This window comes from Choloepus didactylus, chromosome 5 (assembly GCF_015220235.1).
Source record: "Choloepus didactylus isolate mChoDid1 chromosome 5, mChoDid1.pri, whole genome shotgun sequence".
In the NCBI taxonomy this organism is placed as follows: Eukaryota; Metazoa; Chordata; class Mammalia; order Pilosa; family Megalonychidae; genus Choloepus; species Choloepus didactylus.
In genome coordinates this window covers 141,364,174-141,382,392 of record NC_051311.1, presented here as the reverse complement: position 1 = coordinate 141,382,392, position 18,219 = coordinate 141,364,174, and the positions used below count along the sequence as shown (strand labels likewise).

The 18,219-nt window shown below is 38.9% G+C and overlaps 1 protein-coding gene across 6 annotated transcripts in view; it reads right to left on the bottom strand.

The window, feature by feature from the left end:
- Positions 1 to 18,219, bottom strand: part of ITPRID1 (ITPR interacting domain containing 1) — a 155,475-nt gene that overhangs the window by 85,579 nt on the left and 51,677 nt on the right. For all 6 annotated transcript variants that reach the window (XM_037837014.1, XM_037837016.1, XM_037837018.1 and 3 more), the window contains exons 5-6: positions 6,251 to 6,302; positions 2,365 to 2,451 (exon numbers count right to left, since the gene is read on the bottom strand). In XM_037837014.1, coding sequence (XP_037692942.1) covers positions 2,365 to 2,451; positions 6,251 to 6,302 — 139 coding nt within the window. The remainder of the gene's footprint in view (positions 1 to 2,364; positions 2,452 to 6,250; positions 6,303 to 18,219) is intronic.

Sequence of the window (18,219 nt, the reverse complement as noted above, 5' to 3'; positions counted from 1 at the left end):
CAGTAATAGTTCAATTAACCCAAAACCAATTTTCTAGTCACCTCAACTATCCCATCTTCTAGGAATTGAGTAAAAGAGGGACCTGAATAGACAAACACTTGGTTCATTTACTAAAGCTTATTTATGTACTTACTTAATGGGAGTTTCACCACCCCCATGAAGGGACTGTTTGCCTTTACATACAATGCCAATGATTTTATTTATCTGGCTTTCCATTTCACAATTGGCACATGTTAAATTAAGGCAGGTATATTGTGGGACAGCAGCCAGAGTCAGTACCCTGACAGCTATACAAGTGGTAACTGACAGCAAGAGAAGAAACTAAAAAAATTTAGAAACAGTGACTCAAAGAAGAATATTTTTAAAGTGTATCAATCTGGGGCATGCTCAGCTACACAAATCTGTAGGGGTATCACTAAATGTAGACACAAGGACTGATGTTTACAAATAATGATTTTAAGTCTCTAGGGTTAAAGTTATGAAGTTACGTTGTATGTATATATATTTTTGGACTTGGCTGTGAAACAAGATGCACTTTTATCAAATTGTTTTATTCAGTTTTGGCACTTAAATGATAAACACCAGTTATCTGGAAATTGAATTTATGTATAACAACTCACTTCCCAATTACTGAACTTCTCTGTCAATAGGCTATCCCCTTTTTAAAACTCATGGACTCTATGGGAATCAAAACATTTGATAACACTTTACCAGGTTTGCTCTGCTCTTTTGTTGAGTTTCTGAATGCCTTTACTTTACATGAAATACCAATGAGCTTATTGATATTGTTTAAATGATTTTACGTCCATGATTCCATCATTTAAATTGGAATAATTACAAATCATTCACTTAACTGTCTGCACATTCAACAACAGCCACCTCTAGGTTCACTGGGCAGGCCCACTTGTCAGATACCAACTGGCATCACCTTCACGCAATCTGATGTGATGTAGGAAGCTGGTGCTTTAGCTCCTAATTCGATCAAGCAGGGAAAGGTAGACCAGGAACCCTTACTGTGGCGCTTAAATGGCTCAGCTTGGATATCTTAATCACAGGAATTAATTGGATAACTGGGCCAGTGACATGGTTAAGTTCATATGTCAACTTAGGTTATGGTGTCCAGTTGTTTGGTTCAGCAAGCACTGGCCTCATTGTTATGGTGAGGATATTCCTTGGAATTAAATCATTAGTCAGTTGATTGGATCTACAGCTGATGACACCTACAATCTACAAAGGAGATTGCCTTCAGCAATGAGAGAAGTCTCATCAATAAGTTGAAGTACTTAAAGGGAGAGCTGATGATTTCAGCAGTTAGAAGAATTTCTGTATCTATTTCAGCCAGACAGCTTCTCCTGGGGAATTCAGTGTCATCATCGAGTTCCCAACTCGTGGCCTACCCTATGGAATTCAATCGCCATGGTTGCATGAGCCAGTTCTTATAATATATCTCTTAATATTTGTCAGTTCTGGGTGCCATATCACTTGATTAAATTAACACAGTCACCTTGGTATAAAAGCTTCAGTGGATGAAAGCAAAATTATTGAGAGAAATCTAAATTCTGCATGAATGACTTAATCTATCATGTAGACCTCATTATGAATTTTTATTCCATTCATTTAAGCAAGTATATACTGAACAAATGTAATCTTCTAGGCTCTCGACTCAGCACTTCAGCCACAAAAATAAACAAAGACGTGGTCCCTGCCTTCCAAAGGCCCACAGTCTAATGGTTAAGAATGTAATCATTGGTTGATTTGTCATTAACACAGTTTCAGTATCATTAACTCTGTTTTGTATTTATATATATATTCAATTATGCAAGAAATACATAAAATGTGCTCACCTTAGTAAAAAATTTTAATATTACATATAAGGCTCTTTTCTCATTTGGTCATTACCCCTACCAATCCCAACCCCTTTCCTGTTAGATTTATGTGTATCCTTTCAGACATTTTTCTATGTAGTTGCATACACATACTTTTATCATTTTTACATGCTTGCTTTATAAATAGTAACATATTATATGTATCCTTTTACATCTTGCTCTTTTCCCTCAAAAATATGACTTGAAGATCTGTGTTAGGATGTATATCTCTACCTGTTGCTTTTATCACTGTATAGAAGTTTATAAGATGGATGGACCCGCAATTTATTTGGTCATTTCCCCATTGGCAGATGTTTAGCTTGTTTACAGTTTCATTGAATCTATTTTGTATCTTGCAAGTTGGAGTTTAGAAATCCTTTATTAATTTTCTCATCCATTCATTCAACAAATATTTCTCAAGTGCCTATTTATAATTTCATGAAATCCATTGTTCCACAGAATGATTTCTCTGGATGATAAGTGCCTGGAAATCACATACCTTTGTGGTACATTTGCAGCAGAATGGCAAGAGTTGAAACTGGTCCCTCTGGATAGGGCAGGAGTTTCTGAAAACTGATGCAGAGATCTACAGTTGGGAAAATACCACTCATGAGATTTGTTGATTTAGATAGTCCCCTGGGAGGTTTGTTGTGAATCTTTCCTTTCCAGAGCAAACATTTGCATTTCCTCTTAGTTTCTAATAATCCCACAATGGCCACTCCTTTGTAGAAGAGAGGGCAGGCAGCTGAAGAGCTGCTCCTCTTTTTGAGAGTGCTGCATTACAGAAGGTGTGAGAATGTAGGTGTTAGGGACCCACCAGTGCTCATTATAAAGGTGACAGAATCTCTCACTTCTGACAGATGGCAAATCTTTGGGGAACCTTTCAGGAACACAGCTTTGCTAGGCACCCACTTCCGGGAAGAAGTTGAAATTATGTGATGAAAGAGGTATAGCGAGCAGCCACTGAAGCAATTCCACATTTATTCTCATGCTGGTGAAGGGTTTCATACTGCAGAGCTAAGGAGCTCTAAGTGCTGTTTGCAGGGCTCAGGGGGCCATCTGTATGCAAAGGTAGCAATATCCTTTACTATCACAAAAAGGAGTGTCACTCAATTCAATTTTATATCTCAGATATACCATGGATCGGATCTAGCCCCATTAAATGTAACAGCCAGCTGGCATAAAATTGGAATTTATCACAGACTAAAAGGCTCATATCAATCTTCCCAAGGAGATCAGGTTATGGAAGGACTTTTTCATTAAAACCTACTTGGGTAGCTGCATTTGCCTTAGTCCTGTCCACATTTATTAAGAACAGGTGGCCCTGCCTCTTCTTTCTTCAAATTACCTCTGTACATTAAGGCAGAGAAAGTGCATGTTTTTAAATGATAAAAACTCTGGTGGTAACAGACAGTTGAGCTTCTGGGAGCCTGGAAGAAAGGCAGAAGGTACCCTTTCACTGATTTCCTCACCTCAGTTTGTATTAGGTCTGCCACATTTTCTTCTCATTCTGGGTTTGTGTGTCACACCTTATTTTCTAGCTAATGTAGCTAATATTCAGCAGAGCCACCCAGAAGCTGGCCTTGTACCCAGGAAAATCCATGTATAGTCACATTAGGGTTCCCATCAAGCCATGGGAGCACACGAGAGTCCCTGGACCTGGCTCTTACTTTTCCTCTTCAACAAAATGAGACTGTTTCCCAAGAGATTTCTGTGGTCCCTTCTAGCTCTGTGCTTCTGTGAGTGGCAAAAACAACCAATCCTTTAAGGGTCAAGCATTAAGACATACGGTATAGCATTTTGGTGATGAATTGGTGAGAGTGGGAGTGACACAGTACTGACTGAATATTTGGCTTTCCATTCGTGATAATTAAATCCTTTGGTAAACATGTTTAGTTAAGCTTAATTGACTCCAGCCATATAGCTGGGTTCACTCTTGGGGTATCTTCCACCACATGATGCACATATTTGATATTGTTTCTTTCCTTCTCATCCTCTCTCTCCCTGATTGTCTTCCATTCTCTTTCTCCTTCCCTTTTGCATCTTAATGTCACAAATAATTTTTACAAGACAGCAGTGGGGAATGGCACTGATGTCTTAATAGAGTTTTTAAAATTGGTTCCTTTGCAGCTCTTCAAAGCACAAATTTGGTAGCTTAACAGAGAGAGAGACTACAGAATGTGACTGAACTTTCAGAGCATGGGGTGGGAGGTGGTGGGGCTGGGAGGGCTTCTATCTCGGCTTTGCAACTATCAGGCCACGAGACTTAGGACAGTCACATTACCCTCTGGTTTTCCATATCCTCACCTGAAAAATGAGGACGTTTAATTAGAAAATTTCTCAGTATTTTTCCTACGTTCTTTAGGAAGATTCATAAAGCTCAATGACTTGGCAAATTAACACCAAGTTCAAGGGATCGCTTATGACTGCACTAGAGCCATTGCTTTTGATGGGGTAGTAAGGCATTTATGGCCAATCACTTAGGTAGAAGAGAAAGGATGGAAAAGGGCAATTGCCCAATTTCTGCATCTTCTACAGTATTGTAGAGATTCATGTCCCCCTTTTCCCTTCATCTACGCCTCTAGAATTTCAAATTAATGACTACTTTGGTGAAAATGACCAAACAACTATGAACAGCAGTAGGATGGACTAGCCAGGAGTTTACATTTCTTATGCAGGATTCTTTTCTTGATAAAACTATCTCCAAAAAATTCTCTTATAAAATATAGCATTCAAAAATGTGAAAGAAAACAACAAAAAATTCCAAATGAAATACCACCATTCCAGCAATCCAGTTCCATGCAGTCAAGGGAAGTGTCCCTTAAAGGGACAGTTCTCAGGCCTGACTGCCCAGTAGAATCACCTGGATGCTGAGGCCCAGGCCCATTGGAAACCTATAGAATCAGAACCTCAGGAGCTGGGCTCCAGGCATCTGCATTTCTTGCAAGGTCCCCCAGGTGATTCTAATCTGCACCCAAGGACAAGGTTGGCAACTACAGTCACTGCAGTGAAGCCAGGTGAGGAAAAAGGAAAATGGAGACAAGTGGTAGCAAAATATTGTGAATGCAGTTAACAACACTGAAATACATATATCTGAGTGTGATTAAAGGGGGGAATGTTAGATTATATATATGGTAACTGGATAAAATTTTTTAAAAAAATAATGGAACTACACTACATAAACAGTGAACCCTAAGTTAAATCATAGATTTTAATTAATAGTACAACTATAAAAATGTGTTGTCATCAATTGTAACAAATATTCCACACCAATGCAAGATGTTGGTGGTAGGATAGTATATGGGAGTCCTGTACTTTATGTATGATTGTTCTGTAAACCCACAACTTTTCTAATAAAGGGGGGAAAATTACATCCAGACCAACCCAGAACCACCTGCCATTTTGAAAGTGTTAAAAAAAGAACCCTGATGCCAACATTTTGTGAACTGTCATCCTTTTCAGTGTAATTTCTACATGACACAGAGGACTTTTATTCCTGAAATATACAAATTTTCTGATTATGTCACACAGACTGACCAAATAAATATCAATACTCCATTTTAGTCTTTATTTGGTCAGTTTAATCTAAAGTTTTTCTGTTTATCCCTTACATTTTGTGTTGCCTGCTTGTGGGATTTAGGTAGTCTAATTCAGTTCAATTCATTTAAAAATATTTCCACACTCCCCATTTGCCAGGCTCTATGCTGGTCCCTGAAAATGCAAGGGTAACTAAAGCATAGGACCCAACATCAAAGAGCTCATAGTCTGTTTCAGTAGTGCCTAAAGCTGAGTGTGAACTGGAGTCCTTGGAAGGACCCTCTGAAACCTCCAGGTTTCCTGGGTATGTCTGAGGCAGGGCCCAGGAATGTGAACTGCTGTCAGGTTCTCAGGTGGTGCCAATCCTGCTACTGAGCAATCACACGAGACCGAATTGGTCCTCACATCAAGAGACGCTCACTACTTTCTATGTAATATTGGAAAATGTATGTATGATTGTCCAGCAAACAGCATGATGATAATAAACCTGGCAATAGGAAATTGAGAATGTAACTGTTTTGTGAACAAGTCCTTATTAACTTGTGTAGTAGAGTGCCATTAGAATATATATTTTAATTAAATTTCCCTCTAAATCAGCATTTGTTGATTTCATTTGCTCACTATATTATGACGTTTAAAGAACCCCTATTTCTCTCATGGCTGATGGAAAAGTTACAGGCACTGTGTTTTGTTTAACAAACCAGTGACCTTTCACAAGATCCCAAATCCATGGTATAATTAACGAACTTCCTCATGTCTCTCTCATTTATCAAAGATGTGGCTGTAAAATAGTGGCATTATAACTATTTATAGTTATAACTATTAATAACACTGATTCTACCACCTACCTCATGTAGTCTTTCACAGTCATTTGAACCACTCCTTGTTCATGCACAGAAACTGCAATAAAAAAAAGGGAGGGTGGATTTAATTTCTTTTTGTCTCCTGGAAGATTTTTTCATCCCCAAATGAACCAACATGGGATTGATTTCCATATCCAAGGAGGTATAGGCATGAGATACAAGGCATCCCCGTAGTGAACAAGGCGGAGGATAACTAATGGCTGAATTGTGTGACAGGCACTTGAAGGTGTGAGGTACTTGTTCAGTGAAGAGGGAAGTCAGTGGCAAATGTAGTCAGCAAAGGTTTTACAGAGGAAATGGTAATTGTCTTGAAGTTTTAAAGAATGAGCAGAATTGGATGGATGGAAAAGAGGTATTTCTGTGAAAGAATAGTAAAGAAGGGGCCTTTAGCAAGTGCAGTGCAAAATGATAGGCACTCCCTTTATCCAGTGTATGAACAGATGAGTAGAAAAATGGGAACAAAAATTAAATGAATAATAGGGGGGATGCGGGGAATGGGATGTTTTGGGTCTCCTTCTCTACTTGTAGTTTTATTCTTACTCATTTTTTTTTTTTTGAAGTAATGAAAATGTTCAAAAATTGATTTTGGTGATGTACAACTGTATGATAGTACTGTGAACAATGGATTGTATACTGTGAATGATTATAGGGTATGTAGACTGTATCTCAATAAAACTGGATTTTAAAAAAAGCAGTGATAGAGCTGTTCCAGTTAGATCATAGGACATTTTGGGAGGTCCTCTCATGGTATAACAAGGTTGGGGAACAAGAGTGGGGGCAGGTAAAAAAATACATGAAGGACCCATCACTTATTGTGCATTTGCCATTCATTCATGTTATCTAATCTTTACAACAGCCTTATAATTTAGGAACTCTCCTTACTTTTCAGATAAAAAACTGAGAATCATAGAAGTTAAGTAATGAGCCCAGGATGATACAGTAGCAGATCTGGGTATTTATTATTACCTCTATTATTAATTTCAGCAATACTAGTCACTACTTATTTAACACTCACTTTGTGGGAAGCCCTGTGCTAAGCATGTTGCATACACAGTCTCTTTAAAAGCTCACAACAAATCCATGAAGTAGGCATTATTTACTAATCCCCATTCAACGGAGGAAAAAACTGAGGCTGGACGAGGTTATAAGTAAATTTTTCATGGCCAGTAGGATGCCACAGCTTATTTCTTTTTGCTGTTGTTTCTTTGTTTCGTTTCATAATAGCACACTGCTAAACAGAATGAATGTCTTGTAGCTTGTTTGAAAGCCAGAAAGAGGGGTTTATATGTAGGTGTTAGAAAATGGAAAACCCTGAAAGATTTTGAGCAAACAAGTAAATGGGATAAAGTTGATGCCCTACAGAACAAATGGAACTTGGTCACTACAAGAGCCATGTAGGATGAACACCATGAATCTATTTTAAAGGTTTAAATTCAGAGGAGGGATATGTATGGCCCCTGAGCTACTGCACCCAATCCCACTCCACCAGGAGCCATTCTTAATCAATTGCATCACTTTCTCCTCCAGCATAGACGGGCTCTCAAAGTTGTCAGGGAAGCCATTAACAATCAGATGGAATTATTACATGAGGTGAAGCTTATTTGCCATGTTTTGTTTAAAATAAACTCAAGGGTGGATTTTTTGAGAAAAATGGAATAATTTGGGAGTATGTATTTAAACCTCAGAAGTTGATAACTTGAAGAAAACACAGACTGCTTAATCAAACATTTCAGGGAGCCACTGCCAATGATAGAATATTACGGTGAACGAGCATTTTTATGATACTGCGTGTCATTTTAAAAATTTCCTGTGCAATATCTGGTGGCAAATATTCATGTAAGTGAAAATAAAACATTTCATTCAAACTTATGCACCAAGTCGGCAATGAATTTAGAACCAGAACTCCAATCTTTTTTTTTTTTTTTTTTTTTTTTTTTGGCCCATTACCTCCATAGTTTCAAAACTTTGGGTTTTAGGGAGCTTTTTTTGGATGAAGTGTTCTCTCATTTAGCTTCTCCTTCAACCCATGAGGCAACTCCAGTATCCAGAGTTTGAAAAATGCAACTCTATTCAATATACAACACTCTTATTTAGACAGGCATTGCCAATCTTTTGCAGCACTCTTTCTCAGTGAACTCAATACAATCTCAGAGCTTTTCAAGCTCATGAAGCTATTGCCAATTGATTGAAGTTGTCACATGAGAGAAAACACATTTGCTATGTTATTAATTGTGCTATGGTGCAAGCACAGTATAATCTTTAGTCAATCATGTTGAAATGACTTCATGTTGTAATGAATTAAGTAATAAGTTGGCCAAAATGGAAGGTAAAATAAGTATTTATCATTTTAAGCAAAAATTTTCCATTTCTCTCAACCCCACCACACCCCTACCACCTCTGTCTATTGCTTTGCACATAGCTCACAAAGGAAGGCTCCATTCTTGATGGTTTAGCTACTCCAGAGAATTCTGGAGGGTTTCTGAGCACCTCTTCTCCTTTCTCCTAAAACATTCTATGGTTCTATAACATTTAGTTGCTTATGCTGCCAGTGCTGCACCCTTTTCCATGTTTCAATCTGCCTGTCTGTTGATGCTCTGGATTTCCTAGAGTGAGTGAGTGAATGTGTACAGCCTGGGTCAGGAACCTGGCATTGTGGTCACAGTGAATCGCTCAAATGTTTTGTGAGGAAATGATCCATTTTTAGAAGAGTTAGTTCAGCTTGCTGAGTTTTCAAAAATCCTAGCTCTACAGAAAATCTAGTTAGTCATCCAGAAAAGTCTGCAGTCCTTTCACCCAGAGAATCTTCATGGGACTCTAGTGCCTACATGAATCCAGAACCCATACCACATGGACTACATTTCTCAGCCCCGTCTTCCTTATTCTGGGGCCATCTGGTCACCAGAGAACCCAGGGCAGCCTGGGAGAGGAAAAGAATTCTCTAAAGGCATGCAAGTGGACGTGGCTGGGTCACAGTAGGGGTTTTCTAGTTTGATAGCACACATGAAAGCCTTACATAATTTTAGTACCATCTGGAAAAAGAGTCTTCTTGCTCTCCACCCTGTAGCTCCCTCTGCAGTCCAGCCATCATTGACAATTAGGAGTCGGGAGGGATTTTTAACTACCCCACCCCAGAATCCCTCCTTCACTGGTGTACAAACACCAGCATTGACATCCTTCATTAGACTCCTGATACTTTCTCTTCTTGATCTTATTTAAAATGACAAAAATGTCTACCTACATCCAATTGATACATATGTATACATGCAATTCATACATACATATATACATACATAAGTACAAGCTTGAATTTTTGAGAAAACCAATCCAAAAGAGAATTGATATTTTTAGAACTCAAAATATAAGCCTGATTTTTTAAAAAGTTGTAATAAAATTATTAAAAATTAAGTCAGTTTGCTGCTTGACTTCTGTTTCTTATCCCTGGCTCCCTAGGTTCTGTCAACCATGTGGTGTTTTCAGAGTGTTATTGTGTGCTTACTTCTTTGTGACTGCTGAAGCTGTTCCAGATTTTGGGCCTAGGCATTTGAGATTCTTGCACAGGGCAGTGTAAAATTGCTATTCCTTGCTCACTGGAGGATTCCTTTCTTTCTTTCTTTTTTTTTCTCCTATTTTGCTAATTTTTTTTTCTCCTATTTTACTAATTTTTAAGGTAAACCTGGAGCCTATGGCAGGCTTGTCAGGAGTCTTGCCCATGCTGTCCTGTGCCTGTTTTCAATACTGAACCTGAACAAAAAGGCACAGCTGGTGGCCCATAATGTGACAGTTCTCACAGGCAATGGGATTCCTAGACATTCCTTAAAACTTGGAAGATCCATCAGTGCTAGCCCAGTTCTCTTCCGGGCAGCAATCTGTTGGAGATGTGCTCTCCACTTTTCCACAGTCCCTATCCAGCTCAACTCATTTGTGGTTACCTGTCTGGCTCCTGAAAGCATTCGAGTTTGCTACTTCTGATCAGAGCAGGAATTTCAGTTCTAGGGAATGTCATGGTGGGGCAAACAGACTGCTCCTTTGACCCTGGATGAGCCTTACAAATATACCGGAATTTCCCCCATAAAGCCCTCCTCCATACCACAGTCACTTCTCTAGTTGCTTGCTTATGATATTTTCTCCATTTTTTTTCCCTCCCAGGATACTGTTGTTAGTCTTTTAAACCAGATTTTTACTCCCTAAAAACATTAGGGAGGAAGATGGAAAACAGTATATTGTATTTTCTCTAAGGTCATACTATCCCCAAATTGCCTAACAGTTAGTTTGGAGGAAAATTAAAGCAAGAAAAAAATTTTTTCCCTGCTCTAATCACTGCATCCCATTCTCTGGGTTAAAACGCCAGCTCTGCTTCCCTTTTATGTGCTTGAGTCTCCAGCCACCCTCCCTACTGTTAGGACTTCTGCCATCTGAAGCAGCAGACTCCACACTTAACCCTGCAAAATGTATTACTGGGGAAGATGTAGTTAGATATGCAGAAGGCACTAATTAGCACCTTTATTGGCTTAGAAAGCAATTTTTATTTTGGTTTTCCTAAGCATTTCTGACTGATTCATGGAAGACATTTGGTTCTTTGGAATATCGTCCAATAGACTAATCAAATTACATTTTCACAGGGCTCTAAAATAATAACATTTTGCAGCTTTCTGAATATTTAACTCTTCTGTGACCAGGACCCTTACTAGAGTTGTCAGCTGCATCTATTTCCTCGGTTGGCAAATCATTAGCACTTATTCTTTCAAGAGACACCTACATTCTCTCTGATGCCAAAACCTCAAAGCCAATTGTGATCTTTGCTCTTTACCCACTTATCTGTTCATTTCCAAGATGCTATAGGCTCTTTCTTTCCATTCCACTGCTGATTCCAGCCCAAGTCCTTGTTATCTCAATCCTGAATTCATAATAACCATCTTCCTAATGTGTGCACCTTTTTCCCATTGCCAGGATAAACACTGCAATCTGTCATTCCATTTCCCCAATACCTTTCATAATTCACCAAGAAACACACTTGCTTCAATTCCCAAATGTTGTACCTATGACTGTTATCACTAATTATTCATGACCCTCTTTCCAGGCGAACAAAAGTATGACTTTAAACTCCCAGTCAACCCAGACCCAATACAATCACCTATCAGTTTGAACCAGAATATGAGATGACACATCTTTGCCATCCCTGCCCTATCACATCAAGTAAGTCCCTCTTTCTGGATTGTAAAACCATTTTATAATCTGGCCACACCCTATTTAAAAGAAAAATTCCAACCATTTCTCTCTAGCATGAAACCATTTCTCTAGTCTGACCACTCTTCTATGCTTTCCTGCACACACTTAGTTTTCTGCTCATTTCTATGCCTTTGTTGAAGTCCTAGTTGCTTTCACCAAATGAAATTTTCTTGATTTTCCTCTTTATTCTTTCCAAACCACATCCCTGAATGCATAACTATGTGATTATATGAGGAGCCATTGATTGTACACTTAGGATGGATTGTATGGTGTATGAATAAAACTGTTAAGAAAAACACATCCCTCTTTCATTTCCTAAATCAAGTCCTACCTCTTCCGTGAAGATTTCCCAACCTGATTACTTCATCTTCATTATTAACAAATTTTATTAAGATCCTTTTGTTGAGTGGCTTTGGAGAAATCAGATGATTTAGACATGGTTCTTGCCCTAGTGGGGTTTGCAGTTTTTTTAGTGAGGCAGAGCATAGCCCTAATGATAGGAGGCAGCACAGGCTGAGTGACACATGGGTAGAACACATGAGGGATGTTCCTGGCATTCAGAAGGGAAAATGAGTCTCTAATCCCTAGCCTTATAGAGAAGATGGGTGTCAGGCCTCAAAAGCAGGGTAACAGGAGAACAGAATAGGAAAGAGTTTTAAGACAGGAAGAACTGGACAAAGAAATATACAGAATCTGAAATGTAATAAGAGGGTATAGGACTAGAAGGTTTTGTTGATAAGGCTAGAGGGTTTTGTAGAAGGGTTGGCATAGGTTATACACAGCTTTTATGGTCCTGGAAAGTCACAGTGACATTCTTGAAAGAAGAAGCCATATTTTTTTCTTCTTTGTACCCTCCACCAAGTATAGTTCCTTGCTCTAAATGCATTCATTCAACAAGCACTCACAGAACACCTATTATGTTTGATTGGATTTACTTTGACCTCTTCTTAAATAATATAGGTGACAAAATTTAAAATTTGATTTTATAAGTTCTTATTATTTCATAAATTCCGTCTGGAAAGAGATAAATTTATTCTTCTGGGGCCTCTATAAGGTTTAGAGAAGAAATATTTAAAAATATGCAAAGACAAATGAATTAAATGGCACTGAGCATATCTTTGACAGAAACTGTCTCTTTGCTATTGGAATTAGTTCTAATTTTCCCACAGTTATGCTTGGATGTGTTATTAAATAAGTGCATATCATATAAACCTATATGTTGAAATGTGCTTTCATCCTATGTGTCTAATAACAATGCTTTCTGATGGTCAGACAGTACCGATGTTTAGTTTTTTTCTCTTGTACGTGGGAAAGGATTTGCCACCAAACAGTTATTCTTCTTAGATTTTCTTATACACAGCTTCAATATGGCATCTAGGATTAAGAATGAATCAGAATCCTTGGAACAAAGACCCTCACAGTCCCCTGACCTTGGTCATGCTTTATCACCATGTTTGACCCCAAAGAGTCTCTGAAAGTTCATTGTGTTTGTGGTTATAGGATGGTTCATGGATTCTGGTTGAACCCACATTGAGAATTGAACTTGCTTGCTTGTGCAGTGCAGTTCATGACCACTAACAGGAGTTAATCTGCACCATCAGTGGTGGTAGTTCTTGGAAAGGGAAAAGAACTTGAAGGATGCCCAAGAGGTTTTTCCCTGTAAGTCATCCTGAGCAGACAATGCTCTGAAGATACAAGGATTATAAAGAGACCGTGAGACCATTCAGCTAAGATGTCCTGATATTTCTCAGAAGACAGGGCAGGAGGTGACTGAGAGGACACCCTGTATGAAGTGCATTAGTGAGACTCAGGATACATCCAACCCCATGGCTTTAGACACCATCTATATGCTGACCACTCCCAAATGTATATATTTATTTCTGAACCTTACCTCTGAAATCTAGATTTGTATGTCAAACTGCCTATTCCGTAGTATCTCTTGGATATCTATTAATCATTTGAATCTTGACACACCTAAAATTTAATTTCTCATCTCTTCCCCTGAGCATGATCCTTCTATAATTTTTCTCATCCCAATAAATGGCCACCCCATCCTTCCAGATGCTTAGGTCAAAATCTGTTGCAGTCATCCTTGACTTTTCTCTATTTCATATAACATATCAAATCCTCCAGCAAATTCTGTCCTACCTGCCTTCCCAAAATATTCAGAATCCAACAGTTCCCTATATAACCATCGCTACTACCCTAGTCTAAACGTTCATCCTCCTTTCTCTGAATTATTATATTAGCTTCCTAACTAGGTTCCCTGCTTCCATCCTCCCAAATTCCCTTCCTCTGTCATCTTTTCTCCAGAGCAGCCAGAGTTGTCCTATAAAAACAGAACCAAGACTATGCTACTCCTCATCACAAAAACACTTGAATGGGTTCTCTTCTAACTCAGAGTAAAGCCAAAGTATTTACAAGGATATATATGGTCCTAAATTATTTGGCCTCTGGATAATTCTTCAACCCCTAGCCATCTACTCTCTTCTTCATTCACTTAGCTCCAACCATTCAGACCTCCTTGCTATTCCTAGAATACAGTGGGCATGTTCCCAACCCAGGGCCTTTGCTTGTGCTTTCTCCTCTGCCAGGAAATACTCTTCCCCCAGAGAAGCAAATGTCCTGCCCTCTTTCTTCTTTCAGGTACCTTCTCAAAGGTAAGCTTATCTGAGATGCCTTCCCTGGACAATGTGTATGAATTGTATCTCCTTCCTATACGTCTTACCCTTTGTTATTTTTCTTCTAAGCATTTATCACCACCTGGCATATTACCTATTTATTTATTTGTTTCTTGTCTCTATCTCCACTGCATCTGTTTTCTTCAGTATCCCCAGTCCTAAAAGAGTGCCTGCTTTGTAGGAGGCAATTAATGCATATGTGTTAAATAGATAATGGATTAAATGGTAGAAGGGAATCTGTCAGAATTGCTGTGTGCCTATGAGCAGGGAAATGTTCTCCTATCACTCAGCCAGGGACTAAGGTCTAAGAAGAGATTTGGACTGTAGAAAGAAGCTGAAAGAGTATTTCTGCCAGGGGTTTTGTGTGACCTAGAACCCTAGTAATACTGCCTGAGTCCTCAAGTGATAAAGGATCATGCAATACAATGGAAATGAATGTTTCTACAAATTCTGCAAGAAACAGAGCAGCATGTCAGCTCAAGGTGGAGCCCAGAGAGGCAGCAGCAGATGTGATGCTCGGGAGGTGATGAAACATGACTTGTCTGTATGGTGGCTCCCAAGGGAATCTAGTGGGGTAGCAGGAGTGACAGTGGAAGCAGAATCATTCATGGATGCATGTGAGACATCCCTGATGCCTCTCCAAAATACTTAAGAGGAGTAATGTTCAGATAACTCTTACGTCACCAAGATGGGTTCAAAAGCCATCAACGTTAGGGTACTGATGCTATTGTAACCAAATTTTGTACCCCCAGACTGGTGAGACTTGAGGCAATTTCAAGTGATAGGAATTATTTTTAGGTTAATCGCAGAATAGCTTTGTACCTCTTTCTTACTTTTATACTATTTAGCCAATAATTGGCCCTTTGACCTAAAATTACTTTACCTCTAGCTTTAAATGGAATAAGTTTTGGAGTGTGGCCCAACATTAAAAATCTTACATTTCAGAACTTTCCCTTTCTGCCACCCAAGACTGGAAAAGCTAGAGATAAAATCAATGGCAGTGAGTTTACACCAGTGTGCTATCACTGGAGGTGTGCTAATTGCTGGTAGAAAGACCATGCACTTTGAGATCAGACAGACTCAAATTCAAATCATGTCTCCATCTCATATTGGCTGTGTGGTTTTAGGCAACTTAAACTTTCTGAGTCTCTGTTACTTCAATGTTTAATGGGTTAATCACCTTGCTGCTTTATTTTGAGGAATACTTGGCCCAGTTTTTAAATATGCAGTAAGTGCCTGATAAACAATAATAATTACTATTTATAGTTAATGTTATTTTTACTTTTAAGTCTGAAAATATATATTCCAATAGACAATGGTAGCTGTTGACATAGGAGCAATTTTTACTTCCCATTTTAGTTTTGTGTGAATACTTTTGCTTCTTTTCTAAATGTGTTCAACTTGGATAAAAAGGGTGAATACTTCATATATATCCACTCCCTTATCTCCTAATGAAAAGGATACAAAAGATACTCTTTAATTTAGAAATGTATAATAGAAAGATACTCTTCCTCACTGGTCTAGAGTCGATAAGAAGATAACACTTCTTCAATGACTGAGGGATAGTGAGTTGCTTTTATGATTCAAAGAGTGGCCTTGTACCACTTCTCATATCTAGGGGATGTACTTGCTTATGTGGAAAGTTTTGTATAGAGATCAGAAAAGATAGAGATTGAGTGAGCCTCAGAAAAACACTGTTAAGCATTAGTTTCTCGGCCACATCAGTTTTCACAAGACACAATTTTCAGAAGTCACAAGAGTTTAAGTTCTTGTAATTTCGTTTCTGGAATCAGGATCAAATGACTTCTTACAGATTACTAAAGCAATGATTTGATGTATCTTTTTTATTTTAAGATCCAGATGAGGCCATTTTGCATTTCAATAGATGCTTAACATGAAAGATTTGTATTGTCCCATATCAGAAGAATTAAATTCAAGAGAACTGGATTGTGACCCCAGAAGATGAGACCACAGAAAAACTGGAGAGGGAAATAAATACCAGTGAACAAACTTGCATTGCTTATGCTTTGACTTTTGCAACAGGGAGTGTGGATAAGGGCTTTCCTCTCAGGACTTTCCACATATAACATGTCTATTAAATTACTATAAGCTCTAGGGAGGCAACATAGCTGTGGAGAGAGACAGAATGTAAGCGCAATTCTTGACTCCCTCACTTACTAACTGGGCTACCTCGGGTATGTTACTCAACCTTTCTGCGCCTCGTTTGTCTCCTATTAAGAATTAATGGTAAAAATCACCTTAGAGGATGGTTCTGGTAAATGAGATAATGTATGTAAAGTTCCCAGCACACATGCCCTCAATATGTCTTAATTTCTTTTCCCTTCCGGTTCTACTGATGACAGGCTGAAGTGCCAAGGGCCAGGGGCTTTACCCTAGCATAACACTGTTGAACAACGTGGGAAATGAACCAACCGGATACCAGCTTAATGAAACTAAGATGGCAGGTGGCCACAGAGTCACCACCAAAAGCCAAGACCTCACCTTGGCCATCTCAGCTGTCAGGGGAACTAACAATACCATTGAAACCTTAGTCTGCTTCTCCATTTTGTTTGGGGCCTGGCACAGGTCTGTAGGCCCCCTAGAACACGCAATATGGCAGGCACTGGGATCGCCTACAAGATGTGCAGATGCTTGAGTCCAGTTGCTACCTCGAGGTATAAAGCCTCTGAAGTCTCAACACAAGAAACAGCTTCAGGTTGAATTCCACTCTACAACAGATTAGGAAGTTAGGAGTTTCAAATAGATGTTTCTTCCAGCAGCCACTACTTTTCATCTCCTCTTCAGGTCCCTGTCATTTCCACTTGGTTTTTCTCCCTGCCACCCTGCCCGCGGCCTTCAGGTCCCAGGTTTCTGGCAGTTATCCGAGCTTCCACAGGTCCCGAACTCAGAGTGTGCTCTTTCAGCGTGGCTGAAACCAGCACACAGTGGGGCTCACGGAAAGCCTGGGCCTTGCGTTCCTCCTCCCACCTCTAACCAGCTGTGACCGAAGCCACTGCCCTTAGCACCCTGTGCCCTCATGGTCCACCTGCGTAACCAAAGGAGACCAGCCTTGCCACCACATGGGTTACAGAGTTCAGAATATGATCGATGAGAAAGGGCCCCGTGAAAGTGAAGGCTCAGTGAAACTTGTAAGAAGCTATTCCATTATTATTAAAAACCTTGCTGAAGACAAAGGACCTGGCAAATCGAAACTGTGCACTGCTTTTCCCGGAGCCAGGCTAATATCCTTCCTTTCTTCCAGGTCTTTACCTCATGTTGTGCCTTTACAGTTCACTGACTTGAGTCCAAGGAGAAAGGGCCATGATTTGTCTTTAATTTCCAGGAAGTGAGGATTTTAATACAGTTACAATACCAGAACCTGTGCCAGGAATTGTCGGGGGGTTATGAAAAGCTAGTTTATATTTCTCAAGTTCTTGCTTTTCTTGAGAGTCAACTATTATGAACAGAGATACTTAAATTCAGTCTATTGCCAAAAATCTTCAGAGATTCCGGCATCATGGAACTTTTATGTTAAAAAAAAATGAAGCTTGGTGAAGGAGGAGATTTCAGTCATACACCTAGTTAAAAGCAAAACAAAAGGCAAAAGCAAAAAATCTCTGATTTGAACTGGTTTGTACCCAGTGATCAATCTTAATTTAAGATGGCAGTAGAGGAAGACACGTAATTAAAACCATAAAGTAAGTAAATACTAGACTAATAATTTTCCCTTTAATCATAAAACTCTTAACTTGTGTCAATGTTTTTCACTCACATTTTTTATGGTATATTTATTGTCAGTTTCAAGATGCAGTTTGTTTTCACATTTTAACATCTACGAAATCAGGATGTGCCTTGTAGTCAATATTGGTTTTCATTTATAATTGTCAATTTTTTTCTGTCTGAGTGGTACTTAAAATATAAGTGTAGCTTATAATTGAGGGATCTTGGCTTCTATGAAATATAGTATTTCATTTAATGAAGATAGCAACCATGAGACTTGTAATTAAATCTTTCTTTTTGTAATGTTCTTAAATCTCAGTGAAACAA